The sequence below is a fragment of the Mustela lutreola genome, chromosome 3, assembly GCF_030435805.1.
Source record: "Mustela lutreola isolate mMusLut2 chromosome 3, mMusLut2.pri, whole genome shotgun sequence".
Lineage (NCBI taxonomy): Eukaryota > Metazoa > Chordata > Mammalia > Carnivora > Mustelidae > Mustela > Mustela lutreola.
In genome coordinates this window covers 149,935,269-149,947,572 of record NC_081292.1, presented here as the reverse complement: position 1 = coordinate 149,947,572, position 12,304 = coordinate 149,935,269, and the positions used below count along the sequence as shown (strand labels likewise).

Below are 12,304 nucleotides of genomic sequence, written 5' to 3'. Positions count from 1 at the left end.
ACATCTAATGTGTCAAGGAGAATAAATGATATAAATTAAAATGTCAATTCCTAAAACCATTAAGTTCTTCAGCTTTTTCTATAAAAATTCTGACAGAGTCCTTAGATATATTAAAAGTAATAAGAGCTCAAAGAAAAACATTAGACCATTTTTAAAAGCAGAGGCTGAGGAATTTTAAAGTTATCATAAGTTTACAAATCATAGGTACTTACAATTCTTTCATAAAACCTCCATGAAATGGTACCTTTCCTTTGGCTATTTACTCGTAGAGAATGCTACACCAACTGTCCTGTTCTGTTACTGACTCTTCTGTTTATCATGTGTTGTCAGTGCCAGGCACTTCTTACCTCTGGCAAATATGCAAAAGAAGGAATTTACTGGTCTTTCAAAATCATTCCAGGAATGATCATGTAACATTTTCACAGCTTTTTCTGAAGGAAATGTGTTTCATATAGAAGTTTTAAAAAGTTGCTTCTTATTTAGCAGCTTAAAAACCAGAGATTCACTGTTTTTATCTGTTTTTATAAAATTATAAACTCTTGCAGATTCTCTACATACATGATTCTTTTAAAGTTTTAAGGAACACCTCACTAGACAATTTAATTAATCAATAGATGCTAGTGATCAGAAATACATCTGTAGGATATTTAAGAAAAATCGTAAAATTATCTGTAGGATGATAATTGAAAAAAGTTGGGTAGATTTAAAAAAAAATCAGAGAAAAGTTCAGGTATCTGATTTTGTAAAAAGGAAAAGGAAACAGGCACATTTCCTGCAGAAGTCCTAAGACTTCCATTTGTTCAAGGCAAACACCATTTCCCGTCATAAAAACCCTAATACAGCCAATGGAAGCTGATAGTTGAGTTAAATGGCTCTACCCCTACCAGACCAGAAGACTATGGCCCTGAAGTGAATGGAGTAGCAACTGAAAGGTTAGATTTTATAGTTCTTTTATAAATCAAAGGTTATCTTTGTAACAATTCAGAGTTTTTAAGGATGCTCAAAATCAAATATAGATTATTCAAATAATAGCAACAGAAACTGCGGTCCAAAATTACGTGTCCCATTATTTTCACTCACAAAAGCATTATTTCTTTTTCTACTTGTGCATATTGCCTTTGATGCAAGCTATAGCCTCAAATAAACCGAGAGCTTCCACTGGGATTTCCTTCCAGTGTTGATGGGAACCAACAGTCTCCAAAAGAGCTCTGTTTTTCACCTACATCTCTCTCCACTACAAAACCTCTTTAAAAGGATGTCTATACTTTTTTTGTCTATTTCCTTACCTCATATCGGCTCATCAGTCCACTCCCATTTGGCTGGCACTCTTTTTTTTCTTTTTATTTATTTGACACAGAGAGATCACAAGCAGGCAGAGAGGCAGTCAGGTGGGGGGTGGGGAGGGCAGACTCTGTGCTGAGCAGAAAGCCTGATGCAGGACTGGATCCCAGGACCCTGAGATCATGACCTGAGGTGAAGGCAGAGGCTTAACCCCCTGAGCCACCCAAGCACCCTTTGGCTGGCACTCTTCACCTTACTGATACTGTCCTACAGTTTCATATCCCCAAATACCTTTATGTTGCTCTGGATAAGAAGAGACCTTGTCTCTGTTCTTATCTCACTTGACTTCTTAGCACTACTCTAAACATCTGATATTACCAATCCTGAAATATTTTCCTGGAACTAGATTCCTACATATCATACCTTCTGGTTTGCCAAGGGAGCCACAATTTACCTCTGTTGTCCTTGCTTTAGTATAGTAGTTGAGTTTTAGTAAAACCCAAATCCCACCACACCCCTGCTTCCTTCTCCAAGGTGTCCCACGTGGCATAATCAATCACATGGTCACCCCACTGGGATATTAATGCCCATTTTCTTTCTTTCTTCTTCTTTTTTCTCTTTTTAGATTTTATTTATTTGAGAGAGAGAACGATGGACCATGATTGGTGGGAAAGAGCAGAGGGAGAGGGAGCAGAAGTCTCCCTGCTGAGCTGGGAGCCTAACTTGGAGCTCAATCCCAGGACTCCAAGATCGTGACTTAAACCAAAGACAGAAGCTTAACCAACTGAGCCACTCAAGTGCCCCAAGCCATTTTCTTTATATCTCTTGGCTAGCTAATTAGGCATGTCAAATTTGGGAATGCCAAAAACAAAATCTTCACTTCTCCTCCCTTAGTCTTCTCAATAAACAGCCACAGGAAAGCCAAAAATCTGAGGGTTAACTTTGATTCTCTTTCCTTCACTGTTCAAATGTAATCTAAAATCAATGCTGAATCCATATACTCAATCTCCATTACAACTTCAGGTCAACCTATCCCTTCCACATACACCACCAGTACAGTCTCCCTGCCTCTCTGCCACCATGCTGCAATCCAATCTCTGTTAAACACTCCAATCTCTGTTAAACACTTCAACAGGGATGGTTTTTATTTTTATGTTTTTTTAAGATTTTATTTATTTACTTGACAGAGAGATAGCAAGAGCAGGAACACAAGCAAGGGGAGTGGGAAAAGGAGAGGCAGGCTTCCTGAGGAGCAGGGAGTCTAATGCAGGGTTCCATCTCAGAACCCTGGGATCATGACCTGAGCCAGCTGAAGGCAGACGCTTAACGATTAAGCCACCCGGGCACCCCTACAGTGATCAGTTTTAAATATAAACTCAATCAACTCATTCTCTGTTGTAAATCCTCCAAAGGCTTCCTACGGTTTTAAGAGTAAATCTCAAAAGTTTCATCAGTGCATAAAAAATCCAACCAGACTGGCCCTATCTCAGTCTCAGACTCCTTTCATAAGCCTTCTGTACGCTAGCAACACTGACTTTCTTGTAGGTCTGTTATTCATAAGCCTCCCAACCTTAGGGGCTTTGCCTTTGCTGTTCCCCAGACCTAGAATTCTTTTCCCCCTGTGCTTTCCTCTTTCCTCATCACTCATATCAATTTAAATGTTAACTTCTCATAAAGACTTTCATGGATATTGTCTAAAGCAGCAAACCAGTTGCTATGACATCACCCTATTTTAATTCTCCTCAAAGCATTTATCACTGTTATTTTTCTTTTATTTATCTTTTCTGGCTGTTCTCACAAAACCCGGCTTCCACCCTACCCCTCCTCCACTCCCTAGAATCAAAATTCTGGGAAGAAGATACCTCGCTAGTCTTTCCGAGGCAGGATATCTCCCAGCTTCCTACAGGCACTCAGGCCCAGGCAGGACTATCTTGTCAGAACAGGAGGGTCCCTGGGAGCAAATCTAGCAACAACGCCCTTTAGCTCCTGCAGCAGAGACCACATGGACTAGGATTCCTCCACCAGCCCCCGTTCCAATAAATCAGTCTAGAAGGAAAGAAGAGCTAAGATGTGAAATTAAAAGAAGAGTAATGTTAAAAGGAAATATGGGTTAGGCCCCCATCTGTGGGAAGGTTCTTCAAGCTGCACTTTGACCTATTGACAACGGTTTGCTTCATGCACTTCTTATATTTTAATTAAAAGGTAGAAATACAATTATTCTTATTCTGTAGTTCAGATAAGTAGTTGCAACATCACCCCACTATCCTATAATTCCAGCAAAGTGCTACTTTTGCTTAAAGGCGGAAGCAGTCTAGCAAGATAGTGCTGACTACCTGGGCTGATTCCTAGGTCAAGTATAGAGCAAGTGACTTATCCTCACTCTATCTTAGATCCTCATCTGTAAAATGGGGTAATAACACCTACTCAGGAGTTTTATATACTACTATAAAGAAAGTTCTCAGCACAACAGTCTGCAGCATAGAAATAGCTAAAACTTACTGAGTATTCTAATGTCCCAAAAGAGAACATAAGCAGGCCTTTGCAATAAACATTTTTGACAGTGAAATTAATTCTACGCTATCCCTTTTTTAAAAAAAAAAGTATATCAGTTTAAAAAATGTAAATCTATAATTTATTAGTCAATTTACACTTAAAGATACAAACATAAACACAGATGCATACTTTTTTTTTTTTAAAGGCCTCTGGGTGAATCACATGGAAAATTTTTAAGATTAGTTATGAGGGCTTTTTCTAGATCAACTTTCTTAGCGTGGCTTCCTCTTGGAAAATAATTAATAATTCAACATTAATTCTAAAGCTAAATATGATTATTTTCCTTGGTTCCTAGGATATTGGGTTACAAGCTCTACAAAGACACAGGTATTATGACCACTGCCTAGTACGGACAGAAGCTGCAGTTCTCCTATTCATTCAGGAACCACTCTACTTCTGTGTATTTCCATCTTAGTGCCTTATTTAGAAGCCAAATGATGTTTGCCCTGGGCGGCCCTGCCCATGTCTCTGCCGGGTGAAGTGGAAATCCAAACGGCAGAGTAAGCAACAGACACAGTGGAGAAGCTATGTTTTCATGAAGACACGCTGTCGCCTTGTGAGGTCTCTGGGAAAGAAGTAAATATGATTCTCAGTCAATAATTTGCTCTTCCACTTAGTCAAGCTCCAGAATAGACACCCTTTAAGAATACCTTGCCTGTGATGTGCATATTTTCCTCTGGGCGTTTCCTTCGTCTTGGGAGAATTTTAAATAGATACGTGCCCCCTTCAGAATTCTACCAGCAGTGAGCAATCTGTTTCCTTCCATAATATTCTGAATTTCATAATGCTGCATTTTAATTGTGAAAGTAACTTTCACTACTTTAAAATCAAAAGCACAAAAATAAGATTCAGCACCTTACATGTAGATCATAATGAATAACACATAGAGAAAAACAGACATTTATCTTCTTTGCAGTGATTAAACTTTTTTTTTTTTTAATCATAAAGGCTTTTATTTTTTAGGTGCCCTATATCCACAGGAAAAAAGAAAAGAAAAGCACAATAATGGTCTATGTCCCCCAAAAAAGTACATGAATACTAATGGATAAGGCTGGAACAGTTCTGTAAAAAGTCACTAAAAATAAAATTATTATCAACAAACTGTAGCTGTATTGAGCTAAAGTTTTGCAGAGTGGGTAGGGGCAGAGCAAGAGACAGAGAATCTTAAGCAGACTCCATGAGCTGAACATGGGCTTGATCTCATAACCCTGAGATCATGACCTGAGGTGAAATCAAGAGTTGGATACTTAACCTATTGAGCAACTAGAAGCCCCTAACATTTTAATTTTTAGATAAAAGAATGCTTTGGCATCATCATGAGCCCACATACTGTGCACTTTCTGCAGACCAGGTTTTTGTAAAGTGCTTCTCAAGAATTCCTTCATCCTTTCTCATAATAAGCCAAGCAGGCATTCTGCTGAGATACTTAAGAATAGGAACAATTTAGAGTTAATGAGGTACCTAGGAGGCAGTATTTGAATCTAGAAGCTATACTCTATCCATTAAACTTAGAGTCTAATTTAATTTCAAATGTGTTCCAAATTAAATTTTCCACCCTGATTTTATTTTAAAAGCTTGAACTATGAAATGACTTATCTATAGGTGCTCTGTACTCAAAATATTAAAAAAAAAAAAGCATGAAGTAACTACATGCCCAGAGAGAAAAACAATAAAACTGACTTATTTTCAACAGACATCAAGACCATAAGAAGGTATTCAAATCCCACTGTTGCTTTTTCAGAAAAAATGTAAAAATCATTTCCTAAACAATTGACATTATCAGTGTGTATATTTTTTAAACTGAACAAAGCCATGCATTATTTTCTTAATAGTGTTTTCTCTTTAACCTCAGAGAAACTATCCAGTAGAAAAAAAGGAATTTTTATCCTTATAATTTTTCATTTTAACAATACTTTCTAATTCCCTTGTTACTTTGTATTGCCTTTTATGTTTTATAATTTAAGATTTCCATAGATTACAGAAGTAGGAATACTCCTTTTTTTTTTTTTTTTAAGATTTTACTTATTTATTTGAGAGAGAGAGAACATGTGTGGGGGGAGAAGCATAGGGAGAGTGAGAAGCTGAGCAGGGAGCCTGATGTGGGGCTCCATCCCAGAACCCTGGAATCATGACCTGAGCCAAAGGCAGATGCTCAACTGACTGAGACACCCAGGCACCCCAAAAGTATGAATAATTTCTCAGTATTAGTATGGTTATGTTTAAATGTTATCAATAATTCAGTAGATTGTCTAGCTTTTCAAGATTTTTTTCCTAAATTATGCAAAGGGAAGATTAAGCCTTCAGCACATGATTACAATGACCATGTGTGGGGACTGCCACGCAATAATCCAACGTGTGTCAACATGCCACAGGTCTTCCAGAGAGACAGGACAAACGCCTCTTGGGTTGTGGACTGTGGCCTTCAGCAGCAGTGTCAGGAGCACGTGTTCTGGCTGCCTGGGTAGATCCAGATACTAAAAATCCAGACACTAAAATCTCTTCTTCCTTCCCAGACATTTCAAACACACCCAAGATTTAGATCAGCATTTTAATTCGAGAGATACAAAGTTAAAACCGTCAAATACCAGGGGTGCCTGGATGGCTCAGTAGGTTCAGCGTCTGTCTTTGGCTCGTGTCATGATCCCAGGGTCCTGGGATCGAGCCCCATGTCAGATTCCCTGCTCAGTGAGGACCTGCTTCTCCCTCTCCCTCTGCCCCTCCCTTCCCCCCTGTCCTCCCCCCACCTTGTGCGTTCTCTCTCAAATAAATAGAACCGGGGGGATGGTTGCAGGGAGGGGGACACCAATCATGGGAGTGGATGTTGTCATACACTCCACAGGTGCTGAGGCAGCCGGAAGCGGGGATGGCAGTAGCAAGACTAAGATCCAGGGCAAGCCTAAGATCTAGGCAAGAGAAGCAGCAGGTCCAAGTGGGCCACCCTAACCTTCTATGGCTTCCTTTCTCTCCTCAGCTCCTGGTGTTCTCTCTCATTTCACAGCATACACAGCACTTAACTCTTAACTTCATTCATATTAATTTTATAGACTGACTAAAATGCCAAGTTTTCATTTATGCATGTTTTATATTCGCAAATAAGATCTTGAAGAAGGGGGCACTATCACCATAGGCACCGCACATGGAAGCTACTCAAACACTACGCATATAACCCTAGATTGTCTTACTGATCTATTTTTGTGTCTGTATTTTGAATCTCTAATTAAATTTTAGTTCCTTTCTTTAAAGAATTCACAGATAGTTCTTCAGTCCCACAAGCTCCCTACACATTGCTAAAGCATATACACAGTTCTCAATACACATATTTTGCACAGCTCCTTCTGTGAAACCCTTAGTGATAAGTGCATATCTGTTGTCCAAAACACTGGTTCTCCAAAAAAGGCCAGTTCTGATGTTAATTCCTCTGAGAAGACACCCTTATTTCTCTCCCCCTTCCTCCCATTGAACACCCTAGTTCCCTGTCCTATATTCACTGAACACTTAGAAAAGGACACTCACTTATTACACATCATCTAATTCCCATCCTATGTTATAGATCATTTAAGGCAAAATATGAGTTACTTATATTTTTTTATTCTATCAGTACGAGAAGAGTCAATAAGTTATTTTTTTTAATAATGAATATAAAGACTAAATTGATATCTAAGGAAAAGTAGTCAGATATACATGAGAGTATTTCTAGAGGATCCCACGAAAAACTGAAGTAGTCAAAGATTTAAAGAGTTGGGGCTTTTGTTTGTTTGGTTTGGTTTTTGTTTGTTTTGTTGTTTTTAAAGACAAAGCTCCTCATGATTAACAGGGGACAAAGCCTCAACTTCCAGCAGGGGTTAATACCGAAAGTCACACCAGTTAACATTTTTCATGTGAGCTAGGAGCTCCAAAAGTGAGAGACAATGTAACTGCTGGTAGTTGCTATGGTAGCAAAAATAAACCTTGTATAGATATTCCAGTCATCCTTTAACTATGTTTTCTATTTGCTAGGGGTTTTCAGCATTCTTTGAGCCCAAGATGGGGAGGAGGGGGAATCTGTGGCTTATTCTCCAGGAAGAAAATAGGAAGCTGATACATGAATTACAGCTGAAGTCTTCTTTGATTAATAAATAGCTAGAGAAAATCCCCACCCCACCCCCAAGAAAGGGTTTGGTTTTTTTTTTTTTTTTTTTTTTTTTTTTTCACCAGACAGGTATATAACAGGCAGCTGAAGATAGAGACTGAAATGAAGCAGTGACATTAAAAAAATAAGTCTAGCTTTTCAGATGAATATATGTCTTAAGTTCAATTGAGAGTTTTTCTAAGTATACAAATAATTTTTGTTAACAAAGTTGACCATACTACATGGAGAAATGAATTGGTAATATTCCAACACATGGACTAAAACTCTAGGAACCTGGAGGGCTTCTTCTACGTTTGGGAGTCCCTTTTGACTGCCATGTTCAGCAAGGTATTTTACATGCACAAAGGGAAAAGACTCAGGCTAGGTAGTACAAGAAATGAACTAAAATATGCAGTCCTGCAATAAATACACACAAAGCATCTCAAGAGTCATGACAAATAAAACAGAATATATGGGGCACCTGGGTGGCTCATGGGTTAAAGCCTCTGCCTTTGGCTCAGGTTACAATCTCAAGGTCCTGGGATCGAGCCCCACATCAGGATCTCTGCTCAGCCAGGAGCCCACTTCCCTTCCTCTCTCTGTGCCTGCCTCTCTGCCTACTTGTGATCTCTGTCTGTCAAATGAATAAATAAAATCTTAAAAAAAAAAAAATAGAATATATATCTGGGTAGAAGTATGAAGAAAACATCTCAGAGGAGGTGAGGGCGGACATGGTTTTACAGGAGGTTGATTACAGACGTTGAGACAGAGTGGAAGGGACATTTGGAAAACTGCTTATGTGAGCAGACGCAGGCATAAATGGGACTCAGAAAAGAGCAAGTAGCTCAGTTTACGGGTAGACTAGCAGGAGTGGCTCAAATAGCCGGTGATAACACTAACAGACAACAAAAAATGTCTTAAATCACTCCACAAGGAGCCTCAATGGTCTATTTTGTAAATCCATACCTCTCAGCCTCAGATCCCTAATACCTGTCACCAAGTGGCTTAATGTCACTTTTCCAGGTTCTTTCTCACCAATCCCCACCCATAACCCTTTCAACAGGAATTCTAGAATTGCTTTCTGATTCCCAAGAAGCTTACGTAGACTGCCTTTTCCTCAGTTATGCCATCTCCAACACAGACCTCAAATGGCAGATCAGGAAAAGAGAGTGGAGTCAGCATCTTCCTAAATCCCTTCTGCACCTTCCACAGGAATGTGTTACTCTAGCTCAATAGCAACACTCTTCTTCCTCCAAAGGTATGGCCATCTAGGTATATTGCCACTTTATCCATGCTAATCACTTAACGCCAGGTCACCTTCTACAAACACTGAGGAACTTGACGTCTGCCTCATAGTAAACTTACCCTTCCTTTTGCTCTTACTTAAAATTTCAGAGCTCACATTGATGGTCTATCAACACCCTAAGTTCACGGACTTCTTCACACTTGCACTCCACCACCACAGGGCCTTGTAATTAGTTGAAATGTTACCACATCATATAGGTCAAACTTTAATATCCTATTCTGATTAAAACTTCTTACACCTTTCAAATCCTGTATCTACTCCTCAAAAGTAAATACCCTAGCTTCACTTACTTGCCATCCACCATATACTACTTGGTTAATCACCTGAGTTACACTTTCAACTATAATCTCAATTATTTTGCATTCTTTATCCTCCAACTTATATGGCTCATAAAACCCCAAATTGGAATTACTAAAATAATAATACCTTTCCTACTCCCATACGAATTGTCCCCAGAAAGTAAACCCTATAAAATTATTTCATTGACTTCAGATTGTTTTCTTTTATGATTTAGTCTTCTAAATTTCCATAAGCAAACTGGAAATAAACTATCAGCATTTGAAAATGTTTTTTATATCGGATAAAAGTATCAGCCACCATAATAAACGCTTATCAGTGGCTTCCCCAGCATCAATTTCATACTTCTTGCACAGTCTGGCAGTCCTGGTGACTAGCTGGGATTGATTCCCATTAACTAGCCATATAAGTGGGCCCTAATTACCCTAAAACAAATAGCAAAATCTCACAACCTTACTACTGAGATTGACAATAACTCAGGACCAAATCAAATAGAGGCTGGCATTACTCTAGCCATGGGCATAGCTATGGAGACAGACTTCAAGCCACTCCAGAGTGCAGCCCAGGAGTCTGACAATCAGAGTAAGAGACTTCATGAAGAAAGACTGATGTGCGATATGACATCTAGAACTGCTGATCCTTTGTGCTGTCGTGCATCAGAAGGCCTGCGTTCACACCCAACTTTCCTCTTCTTCCTCCTCTCCCTTCTCCTCCCTTCTTTTAATCTAGAAAAAGGTGATAATGATAGCTTTCACGGAAGTTATGAAAATGCCAAAGATATATGCAAACACTCTACCACCGGGTTATCTGGGCCCACTTTCTTCCTCCAGTAGCACCCATCAGCTGGAGAACTGAAACGGGAGCAACTACAATTTAGGCTGATTGGTTTTATGGTTGGTGGCATGCTGAACAGAAGTCTATCTAGGGAAAAGAGAAAGCTTGAAACTGAGCCAGTTAATTGAAGAAATTTAAAATGACTGACGCTAGAATTTAGACAGAAGAGAGAAACGAATGCATGAGAAGCCAGATGACCAGAAAAATAAAATATGTTAAAGAAATATAAAAAGCAGAATAGGTGGAATAGGAAAGAAAAGAGAATAAGAATTTGTAGAGTGGAGTTTCTGAATTTGTCGTATCAGGGATATGCTCATTCCAGTTAGTAACAAGAGAGATGGTTTATAGGAGTACAGGAGTTCTAATTAAAAACAAAAACATTAAGACAGGTGGCAGATGAGTCAAATACCCTATCTTAATAAAAGATCATGATGACAGGTTAGAGGGGACAGAGGAAAAAACTGTAGGAGATGGGCAGCTATGAATGTGGTCGAGAGTATTTGGCCGATGGTATGAATCTCCAAGGCAGTGAGATTCTTGATGGATTGTGCCCTCGCTTCCAAGAATACAGGATAATACAAAGCAAAAAAGAGGGCATTAGGAAAAACCAATATTAATATTATCTCTATGCCAGGAGAATAATTATCTTCCAAAGGAAATGCAATCTTATTAAGAACAAGAATAATGTGACGAAGTAATGGGAGATGGGAAGTTGAGGCCGTGTCTGTCACAGAGCACAGGCTCAGAAGATAACAGCTACGTATCTTGTGGCCGATCCATTAGTGGTGGTGGCTAACCCACTAATTCTCTAAACTCTATTTTTAGCCTTGTATTATTTCTATTCACATTTGAGAACAGGTGAAAATATAAGATTAATTTAATTACTACTTAAATATCTACCTGAAAACCTATAATCAGCAAGCCTACCTCTCATATCAAAATCTAGATTGTAATTGCAGATATTCTCTCTGCAATTATCCCTTTTATAGGATGCTTTCAAAAATGAGTAATCACTGAGTACAAATGGATAATTCTCTGCTAAGATTATTACTTACTTTCTTATTCTTAAGTTGATGGATGTTTTACACATACTGGGCTGATTACATAACTATGAACACTTCCAAAACAGCCTGCTGGAGAGAGTGTGTGTGTGTGTGTGTGTGTGTGTGTGTGTGTGTGTTTTCTTTTAAGCTTACCAGTTTTTTTTTTCCTCCTTATACTCAAACGCTTTGAGAGGAAACAGATGAAGACAAAAATATAAATAGCAAGATAGAAATATCAAATAAAATATTCTTTGTAACTAAATATGAACAAAGAGACTCCTTCCATTTGTTCCCTTAACCTTCAATAACTGGTATTATATTTGCTTACTAAATATAAAAACTTTTTTAAAAATGGAGACTACAGGGGCGCCTGGGTGGTTCAGTGGGTTGGGCCGATGCCTTTGGCTTGGGTCATGATCTCAGGGTCCTGGGATCGAGTCCCGCATCAGGCTCTCTGCTCAGCGGGGAGCCTGCTTCCCTCTCTCTCTCTCTGCCTGCCTCTCCATCTACTTGTGATTTCTCTCTGTCAAATAAATACATAAAATCTTAAAAAAAAAAAAATGGAGACTACACAAGGAACTCAAGAAAAAAAATGGTCTACATAATATAGCCTCCATCAATGAGGGGAAAGTGCTTTGGAGAACTCTCTACTTCTCTCTAGAAACCAGTTAAACTTTTGACAGGTTTAAGCATCTGAAGCAAAAATGCTAAAAGACAGAACACTAGCCTAGAAATTACTTTCTTTCCACACTCTGCAAAATTTGAACTATTACCTTCTAATGTACTCTCCACACGATAACTCTCTTCAGAAATCCCCAGGAAAATGCATATCGAAATTACTTCAATTCAAGAAAAAAATGTATGTAGGTTTATATTGTAAAC

At 38.7% G+C, this 12,304-nt stretch overlaps 1 protein-coding gene across 10 annotated transcripts in view; it reads right to left on the bottom strand.

Moving 5' to 3' along the window:
• Positions 1 to 12,304, bottom strand: part of COBLL1 (cordon-bleu WH2 repeat protein like 1) — a 171,405-nt gene that overhangs the window by 97,143 nt on the left and 61,958 nt on the right. Inside the window, exon 1 of one of the 10 annotated variants that reach the window (XM_059167152.1) lies at positions 213 to 331. The exons of the other annotated variants lie outside the window; for them this stretch is intronic. Coding sequence (XP_059023135.1) covers positions 213 to 223 — 11 coding nt within the window. The 5' untranslated portion in view covers positions 224 to 331. Of the gene's footprint in view, positions 1 to 212; positions 332 to 12,304 lie in introns of those variants that run through there. 10 annotated transcript variants of the gene reach the window in all.